The sequence below is a fragment of the Sorghum bicolor genome, chromosome 7, assembly GCF_000003195.3.
Source record: "Sorghum bicolor cultivar BTx623 chromosome 7, Sorghum_bicolor_NCBIv3, whole genome shotgun sequence".
Classification (NCBI taxonomy): Eukaryota; Viridiplantae; Streptophyta; class Magnoliopsida; order Poales; family Poaceae; genus Sorghum; species Sorghum bicolor.
The window spans coordinates 3165672-3188453 of NC_012876.2; the positions used below are offsets into that span (position 1 = coordinate 3165672).

The following is a 22782-nucleotide window of genomic DNA, read 5'->3' on the forward strand; positions in this document are numbered from 1 at the left end:
TCGCCACTTACCTGACCAACGCCGCACCACATTGATGTGTTTCCTCGTGCCACCCACGCCTCCGCAACGCCCACTGTAACTCGCCGCTGCGAGCCATCGAACATCACACGACAAGTTGGACGTCAACAATGAACTCGCAGTCGTGGAATACACTGAGGAAATCTACACGTTCTACAAGATTGCTCAGGTAACTGCAACAGATCTATGAATCATTGTGGTGTGAATTGTGTGATCTGTTAGCAACTGTCTCTGAAAGTGTTTCTTTCTGGCTTTGTTGCAGCACGAGAGACGGCCATGTGACTACCTTGAAGACCAAGTCGAGATCGACGCTAACATGAGGGCTGTCCTGGTTGATAGGATACTTGATGCACACGACAGGTTCAAATTGACGCCAGACACTCTCTACTTGACCATATACATCATGGATCTGTACATCTCGCTGCAACCAATCCTGCAATGGGAGCTGCAGCTTGTTGGTGTTTCAGCTATGCTGATCGTCTGCAAGTACGAGGAGACTTGGGCCCCAGAGGTGCACAGAAAGCTTTTCATCTCTCTGTCTGTCCTATGTTCGTTCCCAGTGCTACTTTTCAAGTTTTTTTTCTAAATGCATTCATGTGTGCTTTTTAGGTGAGTGAACTCATCTTTATATCAGGCTATCCAAGGGAACAGATTCTTTCTATGGAGAAGGCGATTCTGAATAGGCTGGAGTGGAACTTGACTGTCCCTACAGTATACAAGTTCCTTCTCCGTTTTCTGAAGGCGGCAACCTTGGGTAACAAAGCTGAGAAAGAGGTAAATAAATTCGTCTTCTACGGTTGTTGTAGCCAATCAGAAATTCACCAATCTTGTGCTTTTGTGAGCATACAATTTCTCTGGTCTGGTGAAAATGTGAAATGCAGATGGAGAATATGGCCTTCTTCTTCGCTGAATTGGCGCTGCTGCAATATGACTTGGTGACGCGCATGCCTTCCCTGGTTGCAGCTTCTGCTGTCTATGCAGCCAGGCTCACTCTCAACAAGGCTCCACTTTGGACCGAAACCCTCAAGCATCACACAGGCTTCAGAGAGTCAGAGGCAGAGCTAATGTAAGATTCCATTGTCAATCCCATCCTTTCTCTGACTAAATCCATGTATAATTTCTTTTTTTTAACATATCCATGTATAATTCGTACACATCTGACTTTTGTGATCTGTGATGGTTTACAGACAAAAGCAGCTGACAAGAGATTTGTCGAGAGCGTCGAGGTGACATAATTGGTGCAATTCTTCGAACTGCACGTATATGAGGTCATCTCTGCACGTATATGAGGTCATCTCCACGGAAGTAGTGATGTTGTCTAATACGAACAGAAATCCAATTCTCTCCCCTTTTAGACGCCTCAATGCACCATTTGTTTATTGCAAACATTTGTGTGCCGAGCTCATGTAAACGCTGAGGGTCGAATAGACTCCTGCCCGGTTCATATCTTACCCTCCATTGATCAACTACCTCAGCTTTTTCAAATGTTTGGCATCCAAGAATGGCGGCAATTTCTTCCATATTTAAAACGCTCTGTCCAAAGTAACGCTCAAGCGAGTCTAGCTCAGACAACGCTATATACGGTAGCGCTATTCTACACCCTAGGTGTAGAATACTATTCTACACCGCAAGTCAAAACTGAGCTGAAAAAATACTGAGTAGTACTGAACAATGTTCAGTATTATCTAGTAGTACACTCAGGACCACAAAATACTGAAACGCAAATACTGAACGATACTGAATTCTGTTCAGTATAACACTTCGGTGTAGAATAGTATTCTGCACCTAGGGTGTAGAATAGTATATATATATATATATATATATATATATATATATATAATTTCCTTTATTTACTTGAAACAATATCGCCATAATACTGAAAATTAAACAAGATCGATCGAGTCGGATAAAACTACATAGAATATGTAGCACGTTTTACCGACACTCACGACGACGACGACTTCGAAAGAAACTCATGGCGTATTATATATCTATACTAGTATAATCTGAGCACTAATAATGATTACTTTGCAAACAAATAAATGAGGATACTGTCGTCTATCCACAGTAAATCTGGGAACGCAAATGAATAGATCGAGTAATCTGTCCGTCCACCAAGATGCAAATGATATCGGGAAACTCACTTGTCGATCAGGGCAGTGGTGTGATGGAGGTGTCAAAGTGATCGCCGGCGGTATTAATTGCTGGTTGCTGCCCGCGCAAGATCGATAGATGTAGCGCTGCAGCCGCGCGAGGGCATTCGCTGCTTCTGCCGCCGCCGCCGCGAGATTGAAGGAGACGACGGAGGTGTACAAGTGGCCACTGGAATCAAAGATATATGGCGTTGTAGTTATTGATAATCAAAATATACCATGCATGAAACTTTATTTTTGAATCTAATTAATGTATGGAACAAGAGTACTGAGTATGTTAGCTTAAAAAAAGTACCAGGGAAGTGATAAGATGAGTAACTATTTTTAAGGACTTACATATTAATGCAAAATAAGAAATTTAAAATGAAAAAAATGGTAGGCTAAGAATGGTTATATATGATGCAGCATATAGCTAATGGTTTCAAAAAAAAATAATAAAATTTAGACATGTGCAGGCACAACATGGTATGTCGTATAATCAAAGCAATTTGTTCACAAAGACAGCAAATGAATCAAAGGAAACAGGACAGTTAAATATATCATAAGATTATGTAGAAAGCTATCTATACCTGTAGATTTTTTATCAGTATTGATAAGTGTATCTCTACTTTTGAATTCAAGATGTGGAATATAAATACGCTTCTCTAGTCCGCCTAAGTAAAATCAAGAGTCAACTTAACACATTCATGTGAACTTACTGCATTTCAAACTATAGTTCATTTTTGCTTTGTTTTAAGTCAAACTTCTCTAACTTTGCACAAGTTTTTTGAAATATATATTAACAACTACTTGGTCAAATAAATGCACTATTAAGACACAAGTTGATGGATAATTGAATGAAACTAAACTGATATTATAGATGTTGACACATTTATAGTTCACTTAAGATTTGCCCTCATTCAAATTTATTTAACTTTGACTGTAAAAAAATGTGTCAGCATCTATAATATCAAATTGGTTTCATTAAATCCTCGCTCAAATATGTCTTAATAATGCAAAAAATTTAAACATTTAAAAAATTCAAAGTTATAGAAGTTTGACTTAGAACAAAACAAAAATAACCTATAATTTGCAATGCAGGAAATATGTTACTACTGTTCGTGATTGTGTATTATGTTGACTCTTGATTTTACTGAGGCGAAGGCTGGAAAAGCGTATTTATATTCTACTTCCTGATTTCAAAAGTAGAAAGGCACTCGTCAATATTAATGTCAAAAATGTACATGTATAGATATCTTTCTACATCATCTTGTGATATAAGTGCCTCATTTCCTTTGTTTCATTTGTTGTCTTTGTGAACAAATTGCTTTCATCATATGACATATCATGTCATGTCTATACATGTCAAAATAGATGGCATTTAACTTTATGAAACATTGGCTACACGTTGCATCATAACCATTGTTGGTCTCCACATTTTTCCTTTTATTTTTTTATTTTCGAATGACATATTTAATCTATTGAAAAATAGCTACTTATTTCAGTATTCCCCTGATACTTTTTTACAACTAATATCCTCACTACTCTTCTTCCATTGTACATTAATTATATTTACGAGGATGATATTGCGGTATTCATGTTTTGTCAGATTTACATTAGTTAATTATATTTTAATGACTAATTGAGGTACATGATTCTACACTTTAACTAAATCCACAGGGGTTAAGTTGCAATACCCCAAAGAAATGTGTTTACTGATATACTATCTACACCAAAAAAGGCACTAACTAGATTAAGGTATAGGCTAGAGAGATACATGTATATTCCAGATACTTTTATAGAGGTAATTTTTGTAGTATAAAGATTGTATACAGACAAAAAATACTTCCAAAAAGAAAAACATATAAACCAATACTACATCAGTCCATGCCAATACGATGCTCACAGTAGACATTAGAACCAAAACAGTGTATTTGACATATATAGAAAATTACCGTCCTCGTCCCAGGAGCTTGGTTAAGGTGCTTTGATTCAGCATCAGCATCCAACTGTTTCACCAGATCCAGTGTTGTTTAGAGATCGCTTCCAAGTTATTCATCCAATTCCGTATGAGCATCGTCCAAACTAGCTAGATGCCTGTATGTTTAAGATTAAGATTAATAATGACATGAAAGCGCAAAAGACTTTATATATGTAGGCTTTTTAGTGTCTCTATATATATAATTTCATACTATTCATTTTATCATTATGGCCGTGAAAGCTTGTTACTAAATAAAGCTTCGTTTGTTTACTCGAAAGAATATCGCCATAATACTGAAAATTAAACAAGATCGATCGATCGAGTCGGATAAATACATAGAAGATGTAGCACGTTTTACCGACATTCACGACTTTGAAAGAAACTCATGGCGTAAATCTGAGCACTGATAATGATTACTACTTTGCAAATAAATAAATGAGGATATACTGTCCGTCCACAGGAAAGCTGGGAACACGCAAATGAATAGATCGAGTAGTCTGTCCCGTCCACCAAGATGCAAATGATATCGGGAAACTCACTTGTCGATCAGGGCGATGGCGCCGTCAAATCGAAGGAGGTGTCGAAGTGATCGCCGGCGGCATTGGTAGTTGCTGCGCGCGCGACATCGGTAGATGTGGCGCTGCAGCCGTGCGAGGGGATTCGCCGTTTCCGCCGCCGCCGTCAGCGCGGCGAGATTGAAGGAGACGACGACGTACGGAGGTGTACAAGTGGCCACCGGAGGCTTTGCTGCGGATGATGAGATCGACGTGGCGCTGCAGCCGCGTGACGGTGATCGGCGCCATTTCCGCCGCCGCGAGATCGATGTGCAGTGGCGCTGCAGCCGCGCGATGGGGTTGCGGTGGTGTAGAAGAGAGTATAGATTCAACTGGACACTTGTGTTGATCTCATGTGTTACATATATATGCGAGAGCTAGCGGACGCACTAAGCGGATCTAGATGCAGCGGTGACCGCTCGCGAGCGCGTCCTCCGGGCCGGGGGCCGTTGGCGTGGAGAGAGTACGTGCGCATGCATGGCACGGCCGGTGGACGAGTGCTGAAGACCCGGGCTCATGATCTCTATCTGTTGGACTCGTTCCGTGGACACGCAGCGCAGCTCCTCTCCTGGATCGAGTTCCGTTGGTGGCCAACCCTTTCGGAGGAGGAGATGGAGAGCTCCCCGGCCGGGGTTTCCAAGGGCTTGAGGGCTGATGCTGCTGTCAATATTTAAGGGCCCACAGTTGCCTTTTTTTTTTAATTCTTTTGCCATTATCACGAATGTTCCACGTCCAAGATCGACGATCCCATGATTAGAAGAGATCGAGTTATTATTTTTTTAAATAATAATAATGCAATCAGACGATGTTCATCAAACTGAAGAAGAAAATCCCAAAGTTTTAAAGACCCAATGAAATGTGAGGATTTTTTTTCCTGAATCTTCTGCTCTTCATGCAAGAGTGGATCTCAGGATTTTTTTTTAGAAAAGAGTGGATCTCAGGATGATTTTAAAAGAAACTACTGCACAAATTTCGAACGATATTAGCTGAAATCAAACTACTTATCAACTTATGTTTAGGCCTTGTTCAGTTCACCCCAAAACCAAAAACTTTTAAAGATTTCCCGTCACATCAAATCTTACGGCACATGTATGGAGCATTAAATATAGATGAAAACAAAAACTAATTGCATAGTGCAAATCGTGAGACGAATCTTTTAAGCCTAGTTAGTCCATACATGATAGGACGATGTTTGTCAAATAAAAACGAAAGTGCTATAGTGTCAAAATCCAAAAACTTTTTGAATCTAAACAAGGTCATATATATATGAAGAGATAAACAATTGTAAATAAATGTTAGTGGATGGTGTTGCACCCTAATTAATGTGCACAACTAATTAAATGCATGTTATTAACTAGTAGATGATCTGTCTCACTAATATGCATATCATAATTTCACCCTAAATGACCCGGCAGCTTCCAAGAGCAGAAGCAGGTGCCACGTCGCCAAAAAAACGATGATCGTTCGATCTTCCATCCTATGGCTGTCATTGCTGGAGCAGATTCTATTGCCTCCAACGGATTCTACCGGAAGCGGCTGCTCTTGTGATTTGTGTTTGTTTGTGCCTCACTTTGAGCTTCTCCTGGCTTCCCCCTCGAATCAGCCTTGCCAGATATATTTGGGGCTCCAACTCTAGGTCCCCAGCTTCTTCTTTTCCTCCTGACGCTTCCCCTTCTTTGTTCTCATATTCTTCCTCTGCCCTGGTCCTCACTGTTGGCCAATAGCTGCTTGCCCCTCCGTGCTTGCTCTTCCTCCATTGTTTCCTTGCAGGATCCTTATTGGGTTTCTTTTGGCCTCTGGTTTCTAAAAGCCATAGCTTCTCCAGTTAGTGGTCACAGTTGTGACTCGATCCCGGCGTCGGCCACCTCGGCGGTCACCTTCGTTGGTGGTGATCCGCTGCTCCTCTACCGCTCGCGGGGGGTGGGGTGTGGGGGGCTACCGTTGTCACTCCGGTGTGGGGGTCTTGGTTCACACCACTTTTGGGCTCTACATCTTCCCCTCGTCAGTCCCTCCTCAGGCGCTCTTTGCGTCGCCATAGTTCCAGGTAAGTACTTTAACGGTATGCCTCCTGTGTGATGCGGACATTGTCTCCTCTCCTCGCTTGTGTCCCTATTGGTCATTAGGGTGATTTTCAGTGCTAATTTAACAAGCTGATGCGATTGTTGTCATGGTCTGGTTTGTGATTATCTTTGTTTACAGAGTAGTTGGTCGTCAGATTCATTTTAGATTTCTCAAATTAGAGGCCGCTAGTCATCGCTGGATGATTTACGACAGATTGCACTCCCTATGGTCCTGCCTACTGTCATAGACTACCTGTGTGCTGTGCTTATGTCCTACCTGCTTGTTTAAGCATTGTTTACCTATGTTGAGGGTGTCGAACCGTGGTTTCGTGAGCGCGTGGGGATGTCCTCTTGCCAACATCGTCGAGGTATATATGCGCGGGGCCTGGCAGGGGCTCGATCGCCTCCCTACATGCTGGACGTACGGAGGAGGTAGTCGAATCAAAAGCCTAGGTTGAGATCTGTAGAGAGAGAGAGGAGCGGTGATGGATTAAGAACTACCGGATTAGGCGCAGTGGGAGCGAGAGAACTAGCAAGAAACGATGTGAGAGGAACTTGGAGGAGAGAGATGACATTTTATTAGATAGAAACAGTAGAGGGCATTGAGCCGTTGATGAAAAGAACTATATATGGACACCCACCACGGACGCGACATGAGCAGGAGTGCTACTCCAAATCTGATTATAGGATCGGATTAGGCTGCACGGAAATTTGCAGTGTCTAGAAATTTTGCCACTTTAATATTAGGTAGAGATTATAGCCCATATATAGAAGTTACAAGTTTTATTTTCTCTGTCTTCCTTTCTTCCTTCAACTACATCAGCCTAACCCTGACCTCGACACTAAGCATGCCACTAGCCCCCACCATCTCGGGCACCTCCCCACCTGGCTTTGGTGGGACCCCTATTGCCATCCACCATGGCTTTGTTCTAAAATTCACGAATGTGCTTTTTTGTCCCTGCCATCTTATCTTATTCACACCCTACCCCCTGAGCTTCCTCGCTACCACGCTTAGGAAAGAAGACCATATGGAACCTTTGGATTATCGGATAGAAAAGTTCAAGTCACCCTAGGTGTTCTTCAAGCAAGTGTGGACACTAATTCATGGTATCAAACCTAGACGTAGGACAAAGAAATTTAAAAGCAAGCTTCATATATTATATATCCCATAAATAAAATACATGGCAGATTGGCAGTTATATAACATACATATATTTCTTGCACATACATGCATAACGAAAGGCTTTATTCGACACCACCACCTTTCGATTGGCATCACAAATATTTATTAATCCAACAAAAATAAATAAGAATAATAATCAATTGTAACATTAATTCTCTACTACATCTCTAGCTTCCTCCATGATCTCGGTGGTCGTCTTCTTGATGAGCTCCCACGCACTTCGCACGTGCCTCTCCTCCTGCAGCGACGACCCCACCGCGAACCTCAGCACAAACTTGCCGCCGACCACCGTGTGCGCCAGGTACGCCTTCCCGGTCCTGTTCAGCCGCTCCATGAGCTCACGGTTGACCTCCTCGGCGTCCTCCTCCGTCATGGCGCCTTCCGGCCTGATCCTGAAACACACGAGCGCGAAGTTCCTCGGCACCACGACCTCGAACCGGTCGTCGGCGCGCACGGCTTCCTCGAACATCTTGGCCATGGCGACGTCGCTCCGGATGTGCTCCTGGAGCTTGGCGGCGCCATAGGTGCGCATGACCATCCAGAGCTTGAGCCCCCGGAAGCGGCGGCCGACGCCGACCTGCATGTCCTTGAGGTCGGTGACATTGCCGGACTCGCTGGCGTCGTTCTTGAGGTACTCCGGGTTGGTCTCCAGCGAGTCGGTGAGCCGGTGCGCGTCGCGCACCCACAGGCACGTGCAGTCCAGGCATGTCATGAGCCACTTGTGCGGGCTCATGCTGATGGAATCCACCCGCTCGACGCCGGCGAGGTGGTGCCGGAACTCCGGGCAGATGCACGCGCTGCCGGCGTAGGCCGCGTCGATGTGCACCCACGCGTCGAACATGGCGGCGACATCGGCGATGGCTCCGACAGGGTCCACGGCGTTCGACGACGTGGTGCCGACCGTGGCGCAGATGTATGTCGGCACGAGCCCGGCGTCGACGTCGGCCAGCATGATCTCGAGCAGCTTCGCCGGATCAAGGGCGTAGTCGGTCTCCGGTCCGGTGGCAATGGAGCGGATGTTGGCCGGATCAAAGCCGGCGAGGCGGCACGCCTTGAAGAAGGTGGAGTGGGTCTGGTCAGCGGCGTAGACGGCGAGGCTAGTGATGCCAGCGACGCCAACGGATCCACTCCGGCGCAGGGCGGCGTCACGCGCGGCGACGAGCGTGACGAGCATGGCCTCGCTGGTGGTGCCGAGGATGACGCCACCACCAGACCCACGTCCCGCGGCAGCGGTGCGGTTCATGAAGGTGGACGGGAGGCGGAGGAGCTGGGCGAGCCAGTCGAGCGCGAGGACCTCCATCTCGGTGGCGGCGGGGTTGGCCTGCCAGGTGAAGCCGACGGTGTTCATGGCGGAGGCGACGAGCTCGCCCGCGATCGCGGCGGCGCTGTTGGTGGCCGGGAAGAAGGCGAAGAAGTTTGGGCTGGCCCAGTGGGTCATCCCCGGGACGACGGCGTCGCGGACCTCTTTTAGGGCAATGTCGAAGGGCGCGGAGGAGGTGGGTGGTACTGACTGCAGCAGTCGCCGTAGGTAGCCTGGCTCCACGCCTGGGAGCACGGGGAGTGACTCGACGGACTTGTAGTAGTCGTAGATGAAGTCGACGGACTTGTGGAGGTAGGAGCGCACGTCGTCGGCGTTGAGTGGCTGGAAACCGCCGCTGCCGTTGATGTCGGCGAAGGTGGCGGTGGCGGTAGGGGTGGTGTCAAGGCTGCCCATGTCGATCGGTCAATGGATTGAGTAGTGAACTAGTGTTGTGTCTTAATTGGGAGCAAGAATGAAGAAGCAGCTAGCTGAGGTTGCTCCAATGGCGAGGAGAGGAGGAGGACGATCGAGCTCGATCGCTTGGAAGATGGAAGGTGTGTGGTGTGGTGGTGTGGTGGGGCGTGGGTGGTTTATATAGGCAGCATGCAGGGTGGGACGTTGGAGGACGGCGGAGCCAGAAGAGGAGGAGGAGGAGGACGACGACGACCAGGCCGGCATGGGAAGCGGCGTGGCGAGATGGGCGTTTAACGGGTAAAGCTAGCTAGCCCTTCCAGTGGCAGGGCCAATAACGGGGGGAGGCCGGAAAGACACGTGGCCGGGGTAGGTAAAGTAGGGCTGCTCGTGTCCGTGGTAGAAGTAAGGTTTTCTTTTTCGACGAACGAAATTTCCGAAATTTCGTTGAAATTTCCAGAATTTCGTATTTTTCGGTGAGATCCGAAAATTGGTTAAATCTTTCGGTTAAATTCATGTTTCGCTTCAAAATTACTTCATACAATAATAAAATGATCCACCATATCTTTTAGTCTTATCAAAGACCTAAATTTCTTCAAATTATTTAATTTTCTCACTCACATATTCCGTGACACTAGCAGCATATGCAACTCGCCCACCGTCAGCCCGTTGTAGTACCACAATGATATATTGTGTTATTTCGTTGATATTATATAAATTTGTGATGAATGATAGATTAGAAAATTTTTCTAGTAAAATGATGTTAACATTTTTTAAAAGTCAATTTGAATTTATTTAAATTTCATCCGAATTTTTCAAAATTTCTTATTTATCGGCAGGTGCCGGAAAAAATTTTCTACCAAAAAAAAAACCTTGGGTAGAAGTACGTAGCTAGCAGCACGCACACGCTCGGCGGTGTCGTACGCCTTCGTCGTCGCCGTCGCGGCGCGCGTCGACGTTTTTATGAAAGTATTTTTAAAAACAAAGATTTTCATATTTTCAAACTCAACAACTTAAAACTTATTCATCATTTATAATTTTATATTCTTAATGTTTGATCAAAAACTTATCTAGTAACTTTCTTTATAGGTATGTAGGGAGTATGCAAAACGTTTTTTTCGGTAGGAAAAAATTTTCATCGCCTACCGATAAATAAGATATTTTGAAAATTTCAGAAATTTTGGACTAAATTTTAATAAATTCAAATTGGTTTTTTTAAAAAAATTGGTAACATTTGACTAGAAAAACTTTCTAATCTATGACTCATCACAAATTTATATGATATCAATGAATAAACACAATATATCATTGCGCAGTACAGCGAGCTAACGGTGGGGGAGGTACATATGCTAGTGCCATAGATTACGTGAGTGAGAAAATTAAATAAATTTGAAGAAATTTAGGATTTGATAAGACTAGGAGATATGGTGGGTCATTTTAATATGGTTTGGAGTAATTTTAAAGCAAAACATAAATTTAACCGAAAAATTTGATTGATACAAAAAAAAATTAGACCTCAGCGAAAAATGCAAAATTTTGAAAATTTCTGCGAAATCTTGCCGAAAAAGAAAACCCACTATGCACTAGTAAAGACCATCTATGGGTATATGTCCGTCATCTAATTTTGTCTTTTCAGTTGGTTGATTTGTACAGTGCAATTTTCCATTCCATTCGATCCTAATGTCCCGGATGCCTAGTTGCTTTCCCAATTAATTCCAACAAAGATAACTTGCTCATTATCATTTACACGGTCGGATTCAGCTGACCACGCAAATACGTCATGTGCGGATATAAAATATTTTTGGAGATTTAAAAAAATATCATGGTTTTCTGAAATACTTTAGTTTCGAAGTGCCATAAAGTGTGTTTAGGTGAAACAAACTTTATGGTTTTGAATACCATGCATGTTATTGCTGAGACTGCAGTCTTTTTGGAGTATTAAAAACTTCACTCCAGACCTCATTTTTTTTAAAACCACGGTTATACATCAATTAATGGTTCTTTTTTTGTGAGTATACATCAATGGTTCTAGAGCTACAGTTTCTTAATACTACGTTAGAGCAACTCCAACCATTATGCAAATGGACTTGGCATTTACCAAAATGCATAAAACTCCAAAAAAAACCCCTCCAATCGTTATGCATTTGGACTATGCATTTTACATAGCTATGCATTTGGAGGGGGAAACTTGGCATATATGCCAAAGGAGTCCCGCTATGCAAATAGAGATCACGGGATTCTCGGTTCCACCTCGCGGGCTTTTTTCTTCCCTTCGCGCGGTTTCCCTTCACGCCGCCACCACTTCACGCGATAGGAGATGCATCGCGCGTCCTCCTTCGCCAGCTTCACGCGCGCGTTTCTGGACCTGATGGAGATCGTTACTGGAGCCAAGGGGCGAACCTATACGACGACGAACTGATGACCAACAAACGACGAACTGGTACGGTGAACGACTGAACGGGAGATCGGTACTGCCATCGGTACGACGAACAGCGCAGCTCACTATCGGTACTACGCGGCTGTTTGGCGCGGGAATTGGTGAACGGGAGACACGGCGGGCTGTTTGGCGCGGGATCGATTGGCCGCGCGGGAAGGAGTGCCGCGAAACAAAATTTCCAGGAAAAAAAAAAGATGATGGACTTGACATTTTGCATAACGGTTGGAGATCACCCGATTTTAGTCTTGCCATTTTTATTTGGGGGTTTGCAATTTGCCTAAAATGCATAACTTCAAATGCATAATGGTTGGAGATGCTCTTATCGGCCTAAATATGGTTGGGCCAAGCCCAAAAACCTCAACAAGCTCTGTCTGTGGAGTTCCGTTACAAAAACTGTGAAAACTTGAGTAAATAGTTCGACAAAGGACATGCTAGGTACTAGTAGGAGTATAATGCCTTTTGCAAGTAAAACAAAAAGTTTGGGAACTAAACCGATCGAAACAAAAATGAGGATGATATGATATGTGTGAATACTATAGACCGAAATGCATTAACATTGTTCACTTGTATGGATCAGAAATCCTGTACATTTAGATGCCAGCATGGTAGCTGTGGGGCACGGTAGATGTAATTAATTCCATTGTCTACATTATCGTCGTGCATACATTCAGTCCTACTGCTCCGCCGGTTCAGTCCATGGCATTCACATAGTGCAGACCATCCTAAATTTAGAGGGTGTTTGGTTGAGGTGTTAAAGTTTAATAGGTATTGTAGTATTTTCATCTTATTTAACAATTTATGTCCAATAATTACGTCTAAAAGATTCGTCTCCCAAATTATTGTTTAGCTGTGTTTTTAGTTTCATAAATAGTCTACATATATGTAGTACTTCATGCATGTATTCAAATATTCGATGTGACGGAAGTTAAACTTTTCCAGATACAATCAAACACTGTTAGTACTCGACTTAAATGTGTGTATGATAGAGATTCAGATTCTTGTAGTAACGTTTCAGTTTTAGATTCTCTCAAGAAATATTTTAAATAATGAATTAGAATTACTTCGTGAGATTGTTTTGATGGTAGACTGGATTCTAATTTACAGTAATATATTTTTCTTAGAAATAGTATAAATAAAAGTATGCTTTAGAAAAAATCTTAATTTTTTGAAGGGCAAAGAACAACATAAATGCAAATGATTTTAGTTTATTACACTAAAAAAATTATAATCAAATAAAATACATAATTTTTAGAAGAGAAGGAGTACTAGAATCACTACAAAACCAGCATATAGCCAATTCCAGTTCCTAGGCAAAGAAGCAGGAACATTTTTAGGTCTTGTTTAGTTCCCAAAAACTATTTTTGGGTTCCACGCAAGAATCCAAAATGATTCCCCTATCCAAATGGCCTCTTAGGGCACTCACAGTGCAGACTCTATCATAGAGTCTAAAGTTATTTATTACCTCGAACAATGTGGACTTAGAGTCTAAATAAGACTTGGAGTCTTATTTTTTTCTACCTCTTTCTTCAATAAATATGCTGCCACATCAGCAAAATACTATAAATAATATGTAATTAATTGTCTTAGACTCTGTGATAAAGTCTTGCATTGTGAGTGCCTTTAATATTACTGCTTAGATCTGGACAGTTTGGCGGTCGAGTACAAATTACTACACCTAAACAGTCATTATCGCTGACGAGCTAATAACTATAACGAGTAACTATTCAATGATGTAGTAAAATAAATTTTGTGGGATTTTGGGAGCAAGCTGCACGCGGACATGCCCAACAACACCCGTCGCGGTATACATACATTTTGTTTCCAGGTGCTTCATTTTATGGAGATGGAGCCTGTGGCACCGTGATTTGAGAACCTAATAATTAATTTGGTACCAAGAACCGCACTTTTTTTCGAGAACGTGCTGTGCACGTAGAGAACACCGTTACCGGTGGATATCTCTCCCGTGTGCTCGGTCTCTCCAGCATCATCAACAGAGGCGAAGCGGCAGCTCACCGACAGGCGACACCATGCCACGAACTAATTAAAAAAGTTGTCTAGGTGTGGCCACACAATAAGTTGTAGATCCTCTTGCAATACACTGATATGCTTGTTAGTGATAGACTACCCAATAAGGCAAGCTGTGACAACAAAATGAGTTGGTCTAGATCTAGTGTCTGATATATTGGTTCCATTGGTCTGAATTGGTTGTACTGTAAACCTAATTTTTTAAAATTTGGCCTTTTTTTTGAAAAAAATTCTCATTTGGACCCCTAGAAAGCTTAATCTCAGTTTTGGACCCAGGGGGTCGACGCCATGCTTCATGGCGTCGAGGTTACACGTCTCGACGCCGTGGCTTCTGACGTGGCAGAGACCTCGACGCCGTAGATCATGGCGTCGAGCTCGACGCCATAGATCACGGCGTCGAGCTCTCTCCAACCTGGACCAGAACATTGCCGTCATTGTGCAGACCGTGTACTGCTTCAGGGCGGCTGACGACGGCGGCGCCGGCAGAAGCAGCGCCTGCGACGTGCTGAGGGAGTCGCTGGCGAAGGTGCTCGTCCACTACTACCCGCTCGCTGGGCGGCTGGCGAACTCAGACGATGGGAAGCTGGTCGTGGACTGCACGGGCGACGGCGCCGTGTTCGTGGAGGCCGAGGCGGACTGCGCCATGGCGGACATCGGCGACGTCACCGACCCCGACCCCTCCGTCCTCGGCAGGCTCGTGTACAGCGTCCCCGGCGCCAAGAACATACTCGAGATGCCGCTGCTTGCAGCCCAGGTACTATTTGCTGCTCATCTTCTGGATCGATGGACAGAGTTAATAACAGTGGGCGATCGATCGATCCATGGACATGCAAGGTGACCAAGTTCAAGTGTGGCGGCTTCGTGCTGGGGCTGGCCATCAACCACTGCATGTTCGACGGCGTCGGCGCCATGCAGTTCGTCAACTCGTGGGGCGAGACGGCGCGCGGCCTCCCGCTGTCGCTCCCGCCGGCCCTCGACCGCGCCGTCCTCCGTGCGCGCAACCCGCCGCAGGTCGACTTCCCGCACCACGAGTTCACGCAGATCACCGACGACGACGCCGACGACGGGGAGGACGAGGAGGACTCGGAGTCCCCGCTCCTGCACCGCTCGTTCCGGTTCACGCCGGCGTCCATCGCGCGCCTCAAGGCGGCGGTGGGGGCGCTGGAGGAGGGCCGCCGCGCGTGCACCACGTTCGAGGCGCTGGCCGGGTTCGTGTGGAGCGCGCGCACGCGGGCGCTGGGGATGCGCCCGTCGCGCCGGAGCAAGCTGCTGTTCGCGGTGGACGGGCGGCCGAGGTTCTCGCCGCCGCTCCCCGCGGGGTACTTCGGCAACGCCATCGTGCTGACCAGCGCAGCGTGCCCCGCGGGGGAGCTGGCGTCGTCGCTGCCGCGCGCCGTGCGGCTGGTGCGCGGCGCCGCGGCGGCCGTGACGGACGTCTACATGCGGTCCGCGGTGGACTACTTCGAGGCGACGCGCGCGGCCGTCGCTGGCGTCGACACTGCTCATCACGGCATGTAGAACTGGATGAACTCTCTGCTATGTAGTTCAGAGCTCGACGCCGTGATCTATGGCGTCGAGCTCGACGCCGTGATCTACGGCGTCGAGGTCTCTGCCACGTCAGAAGCCACGCTGGCACAGCCAGGGACCTCGACGCCGTGATCCATGGCGTCGAGACGTGTAACCTCGACGCCATGAAGCATGACGTCGACCTCCTGGGTCCAAAACTGAGATTAAGTTTTCTAGGGGTCCAAAAGAAAAAAATTTTCAAAAAAAAGGCCAAATTTTAAAAAATTGGGTACTGTAAACGTGTAGGATAGATTAGAACAAGCCACGATCACAAGCATCCATGACGATGACCATGGAGTCATTTCGTGTTGTGTAGAAAGACTGACAAGCAGCACATTCACGAAGCAAGCCATCCTTATTACCGAAAAATTGAGTAGGAACGTTTTTTACGGTAAACGTTTCCATATCTCACGGACGCGATTTTTCTTTTTTCCGGAAAACGTTCCATCTCATGGAGAAAGACGGACGCAGTTTTTGATAGAGTTTAATTTGGAGAAGTCTGATTTGGGAGAAGATTCTTTTCTTTCTTTTTGTCTTGCGTCCGATCTCCATCCTTATTACCGAATCAAGTCTCTACCGAGGATATAGTTGGTGGACAAAATTTATGATGAACTGAAATTTTGACAATTATATATTAGGTATAGATTTCATAAGCTTTTTTTTCCTTAGAAAAGAAGTTTAATTAAAGTATTCCATCAATCCTAAAATAAAATGTATATCTGGCACTCCGAAGAGTTAATTAATCTTACTTGACCATATATATACAACACCATACTATGTTTATGATACCAATAAGCATGCATCATTAGCTAGATTAACTAGACCATTATTTTTATAGTAAATCCATTTTTCAGATACAAATGTCTATACTACTTTTTCAAAAAAAAACTAATTAACCTTGATATTTGTTGAGTCATTAAAATACAAGATGTTTACTTATTTTAGGACAGATGGAATACACTACGTCAGTAGTGATTTGTAGGGGCAGCTCATGGGCATTTGTAACCGCGGCTTTACCAGCCACCCCTAAGCAACCACGACTACAAATGCCAATTTGTAAGGACAGTTGGATATTGAGCTGCTCCTAGAAATCAATTTCCATAAATCACAAAAAATATTTAAAAATAGCAAAAAAAAATTGTAGGGGTAGCTGGATATTGAGCTGCCTCTACAGATCAATTTTTAGAAATCATAAAAAATGTCAAAAATAGCAAAAAAGAAATTTAATCTGAGGAGGCCCCCACTAGTTAGCCACCTCCATTGGGCTAGCTGCAGATTTTTTGCACAATTTTTGGAGACTTTGGGTCCACCAGGATTCGAACTCATGACCTTCCATCACGTGTTTTTCCACCACTACACCTCACCTTTAATTCTGACTATATTGCATTTATTTCTTTCCCCACATATTATGCTAAGCGAAGTATAAATTAATTGTTTGAAACCCTAAATAATTTAAATAAAAAAGTTATTAACTATAAAGTTTTATAACTTTTTAAGATCTATAATTTTCATTTTGGTAGTTCTCCATTCGAGGTCATTTACAAAATTTGAATTTCAAATTTAGAAATTCAAACGTAGTTTTTCATGGTAAGATGATTTTAAATAAAACATTTATCAACTATAGTGTTTCATAACTTTTCAGGATCTATAACTTTTATTTTTGTTGTTTGTCTATCCGAGGTCCTTTAAAAATTCAAATTTTCAATTTTTGGAAATTTAAACATAGTTTTCCCTAACAAGATAATTTCAAATAAAAAAGTTGTCGGCTACAAAGTTTCAGCGTTTTGAGATCTACAACTTTTATTTTTGTTGTTTCTCCATGTGAGGTTATATGGAAAATCCATACTTCAAATTTGACAAATTCAAACATAATTAACATCGACAAATTGAATTCAAATAAAAAAGTTGTCAACTACAAACTTTTATAACTTTTCAAGATGTATAACTTTTATTTTGATTATTTGTTCATCCAATAAAGTGGCAGTAACATGGTTCATTAATTTTACAAATCCCCCTTATAGTTTTTGAACCCATAAGAGAGATATGAGAGAGATGTAAATTTTGTAAATAATGTTATTATGACTTCGTCAAATGAAGAAATAATCAAAATAAAAGTCGTAGATCTTGATAACCTTTATAACTTTTATGTTTATGACTTTTGCATCTGAAATCATCTAATATTTCAAAATGACATTGGAAGTTGCTATTTTTTGATATTCAAAATTCAAATAGATAAAACACAGTCACATTAAAAGATGAAAAAATAATAGCTTTAAGAATACAATAGACTGACAGAGCAAGATTTTAGAAAATTTTAGAAAAAAAAAATCAAGTAATTTGAAGTTAGTATGAGGGACAAATATGTTACAAGTTTTTGCCCGAGATTAAAAAGATAAATAGTCCTTCAACAATTTAAAATTAAATTTCAAACAACATTTTGAGGCATCAAATGAAAAGTTGTAAACAACAAAATTCTATAGATTTTTGAGATCTACAACTTTTATTTTGGTCATTTCATCATCTTAGGTCATTTTGAAAATTTTGAATTTCAGAACTTAATTTCTAATATTCGGTGTCTATTTATAAAGGCGGCTCAATATAAAGCTCCTCTACAAATTGGATTTACATGGTGACTGGATATGACCCGCCCTACAAATAAGGCCATTTGTAGCAGCGGCTGATAACCAGAGCTGTTAGGAGCGACTCGTTTGAAAACCATATACCCTATAAAAAAAAGTGGCGTTGCTATAAATTGTTTTTGTAATTGTGGTATGAGATATCTAATAAAAGATGGATAATAATTCTTCATGCCAGCCATTGAGTATTACAGGAAGTAGTGTACTTCTTGGGCCAACTCTGGGACAACTTCTGGTCTATGTGCGTGCTTCGATCTTCTTCAAGTCAACTGGTCTGGTTTGGGCCGAAACAAAAAAAGGTTGGTTATTTGGGGCCGAAAAAATTCCACCATCACTATCCCACTAGGCAAGTCGGACCTCATTTTTTAGATTATGCTTGGACCTGGGCGGGCTACCCATGCATTTTATAGTGTAAAATAGCTAAAAATAGTATTTCAGACCGGGTTCTGACCAAGAAAAAAATTTCCATGCAGCAAGATCTATGCGGGCCCTGTCTGGTAAGATTCATGGGCAGGCTAAAACCCTTCAGGCCGAGCTAAATTTGCTCAGGTATAAAGTCAACCTACCATTTGTCGCAACCCCGAATTGCTGGTTCATAATTTTTTCCGTCACTTCCACTGGATTCTTCACAGATATTAAAAAAACAGATCTCGATCTCAGTTGATGAATTGACCCATTGTCTCCACGGCTACTGAAGGAAAACTATACGGCAACTTGATGAATTGACCCGGTGTGCACGGCTATTGAAGAAAAACGATACACCCAACAATCTCAATCCCAGTTGATGAATTGACCCATTGTTAGAGCTAAAATGCATAGATTCTATTTGGCACAGCTTATCCACCGGCTTCATCAGCTGTGTGAAGCTATAAATAAATTAAACATGCATGGATGGAGAGATGAATCCTTTGTTCCACCGATTTTTTGTTGAAACTTCTAGCTTCTGATGGCTTTTGCATCAAGTTAATTGAGAACGGACTCAAACGGTAGGTGGCACCGCCTTCCTTTAGTTAAGGACTCAAAGCTAAGCTGAAATCTTGATTCATAGAGCTGTGTGAACATCCGTTCTGTTTGTGCATTTCATAAAACTTAATTCCTTGAAAATAACTTTAAATAAAGTGCTCCCTCTGTTTCAAAGTGCACATCCACTATTGAAATGGTGGATTTCTTCTAGTGTTTTTAAGTACTAATAAAACACTATCACTAGTCATGACACATGGAAATCTCACTAAGAGTCATTTAGTAGGGAAAATTTATACTAAATTTTGAATGTCAAAACACTAAAATAATCCTACCTTACTAGGAGAAATTTAATATTATAGTTGTCATCTCACACCATAGGCGGAGCTCCCCATTAGGCACGGTGGGGCAGTTGCCCCACCTACTAGAGTAGCACCATTAGAGCAACTCTAAGAGTTTGACTAAAATTAATAGCCAAATTTTATTGTTTAGCTATTTTATAAAATAAAAAAAAAATTAAGAAAGAAGAGATCCACAATAGTCTTGCTGTTTTATAAAATCTAATAGCCAGTGTCAATGGTTGGCTATATATGGCCACTGAAAATGAAGTATAGCCAACTTTGTATTTTCCAAAACCAGATAGCACATCTATTGAAGTCTACTTTTTGCTATACAAATTCTAAAATTACCTCACAATAAGAATAGCCAAGTTGTTGGAGTTGCTCTTAGTACCTCCTTTGTCATCCTCCCCTCTGGCCAAGTGACTAGCAATAGAGTGGCAGCGTTCAGCATCTGTGGCGATGTGAGCAGCAGCCAGGCACAAGAAAAATTGAGTAGGGAATAAAAATAGGCCTAATAATCCTAGCCAGCCTAAATGAAAGTGGCCCACACCCCTAATATTGTTCGATAGGTCTTTGTTGAATTAATGGACTACTATTTTCAAATGAGAGGTATCATTTATCAATTCATGTTTAAAGTTGCCATAGATTAGTTATTGATATGTGTCCTTGTGATGTCATTAGAAGTTATGTATGCGATGCGCCCCACCTAAATTTTTGTTGGAGCTCCGCCACTCTCACACTTTGAAAAGTTAAATAATATTAAATTTGATCAAATATATATAAAACTAGTAATGTTTAGATACCAAATAAGCATCATTAGATTGATGATGACATATTTTTATACTAAACCTATTTTGAGATACAAGTGTTGATACTATTTTCTATAAATATAATTAAACTTGTTGATCGACTCTTTAGAGATGCGTAATTATTCTCGGCTGGAAGGAGTATAAACTATGTTTCTAATAACAGATAGGAAATTCATCACGCCGCACGCCCAGGTGGGTATATATATAAAAATCTCTCCGTTCTAAAAATATATATATATTTCTTTTTTTGAAAAGTCAAATATTTTAAACTTTGATTAAATTTACATAAAAAGTACTAAAACTTTTTATACAAAATAAGTAATATAGTATTATATTAGTTATATAACATAGTTAATAATAAATTTATTTAGAGAGATAAGTGCTAATATTATTTACTATAAATTTGGTCAAACTAAAGCTGATTATACATTATTTCGTGAACGGAGGCGGTACATGATCGAAGTAGCTAGTATAGTCAAGTTCTTGGGCCAACTGATTTCTTGCGTCAAATTTCTTTAACGTCAAAACCTACTGTATGTGGTAGCCTCGAATTCTTCCATACAAAAAACCAGATCTCGATCTCAGTTGATGAATTGACCCATAATAATGTCATGCACCGCCGTGGTCAAAGTGAAATTCCAGATACATGCATCGCGCTGTTAGCGGTGCTGCAAAACATGAAGTCGAGCAGGCCAGCCTTTTTGTTGTTCAATTCAGGAGCGGAGGAAGGATTATGCGTGCATGTTTTTTTACAACAACTATGCAATGCATGGTTGAAAGTTTTTCACATATTAGATTTCAATCGAACTTGACCATTATATTTTATTATATTAATTAAATTAAATTTGACTAAATATATCATCACATGTGTTGCTATTGTCCAAAACCCTAGATATAAACATTTGGCTAAATTATTGCTGTCTCCGGTCTCTCTAGAGCAGAATACGCATATTCTGATGTTTGAACGACTGAGTTGTAGGCTCGCACACGCACGTACGGTTTTTTTTTATATGTATATTGGTCAACTAGCAGTGGCTTTATTTGTCGCTGATGGTGCCGGCTCCTTTCGGCAAGTAAAATAAAATATGCTGCACGCGTACGTGTACGTTGGTTGCGTTCGACCTCTGCAATCGCGACGACTGCATACGTGCTGGTTTTACTCAGATTATGCGTTGATCCGATATGATGAGAGCGACTTCATGCACTGCTCCCATATATGCATGGCCATATTCATGTATCATGTAATGTGTCTCCTCGCGCATGCCAGTTAGATCGATGTCTCCCTCTACCTACACAGTCACGTGCAAGTTAAGTTTTAGGCACGTAAACATTTCCTGTAAATATATAACTTTAACTACTGTTGACTAGTACAGAATTGATTTTTAGCTAACCACGTACCCTTTTAGCGTAGAGGAGGTTAAATTCCTAGCTGCCTGTATAAATTAAAGACCAAATCTTTTGATATTAATTGAAAGTCCGGGGCGTAAGGCTCTTGAACTCAAAAAAAAATTAAAGACCAAATTCGTAATATGTGATTTTCTTGTGTGGTATATATTTTAGAGAGGTGGCCAAATTGCCGACCAGAAATTCATTTCTACATGCAGATAGTTTCTAACCGCCTCTAAAAATAGGATTCTATAAACATCTGGGCTTTTCCAGCCACCTTTAAAAATCGGTTTATAGACACATGCCAATTTAGAATTATTTTTAGAGGCAATTCTTGATGGTGATGTTTCTTGATTAAAGTAGCGGAGGCGCTTCTAAAAATGGTTACTTTCTATGCCTTCACTCTAATATTATTTTACCATCACTCCAGCACGCAGTCATCTGAAGAAAAATGTTACGTACTTTCTACATCGGCCAGAAGTGGTATAGTTTAACCCTATATATAGCTAATTCAAGTCAAGTGTGTTAACCTCACTCGTTGACGACAGTATTTAGTATTTACCCATGTAGCATGCAATGGTTCATCAGGGTGCAAACGCTGACTGTCAGCCAAGAGCAACGGACAATGAAATTGTCCAACCTAACTAGCCGGCCTTCTTGACTTGGAGAGAACGAACCGTGTAACAATCAAATTGGCGAGTCAGTAAAAATTTCGCTGGCGATCTAGACATCATATCAACGGATGATGCATGCATATATGTGAGCAACAGTGATCAGATAAAACGTGATAATTTTGAGTTTTTGACTGACACATGACCGGACGCAATGCTTCCACTTCTCTACTAAATGTTTTCTATTATTCTCGCTCTATTCTTCTTGCTATCCTTTATTCATGGTGAAAATTGTAGGAGCACTGTAATCCTATCCTTGACGAAAATTACACGAGACGTCATGTTCCCAACATCAGAAAAAAAAAAATAGTA

The 22782-nt window shown here is 42.1% G+C and overlaps 2 protein-coding genes, 1 long non-coding RNA gene and 1 pseudogene across 3 annotated transcripts; 2 read left to right on the forward strand and 2 right to left on the reverse strand.

Moving 5' to 3' along the window:
- On the forward strand, positions 272-1095 carry LOC8067811 (cyclin-B1-1). The gene is made up of 3 exons (XM_021464293.1): positions 272-529; positions 628-792; positions 900-1095. The coding sequence occupies exons 1-3, from the start codon at positions 335-337 to the stop codon at positions 1086-1088; spliced, it is 549 nt and encodes a 182-aa protein (XP_021319968.1). The 5' UTR covers positions 272-334; the 3' UTR covers positions 1089-1095.
- On the reverse strand, positions 1953-5000 carry LOC110436785. Its single transcript, XR_002454629.1, has 3 exons — positions 4671-5000; positions 4106-4247; positions 1953-2340 (listed from the first exon to the last, which is right to left on the reverse strand). It is a non-coding gene; the product is annotated as an uncharacterized LOC110436785 (long non-coding RNA).
- On the reverse strand, positions 8077-9642 carry LOC8067812 (aromatic-L-amino-acid decarboxylase). The gene has a single exon (XM_002444980.1). It carries the CDS (start codon positions 9640-9642, stop codon positions 8077-8079), a length of 1566 nt encoding a protein of 521 aa, XP_002445025.1.
- On the forward strand, positions 14397-15629 carry LOC8076545 (annotated as a pseudogene).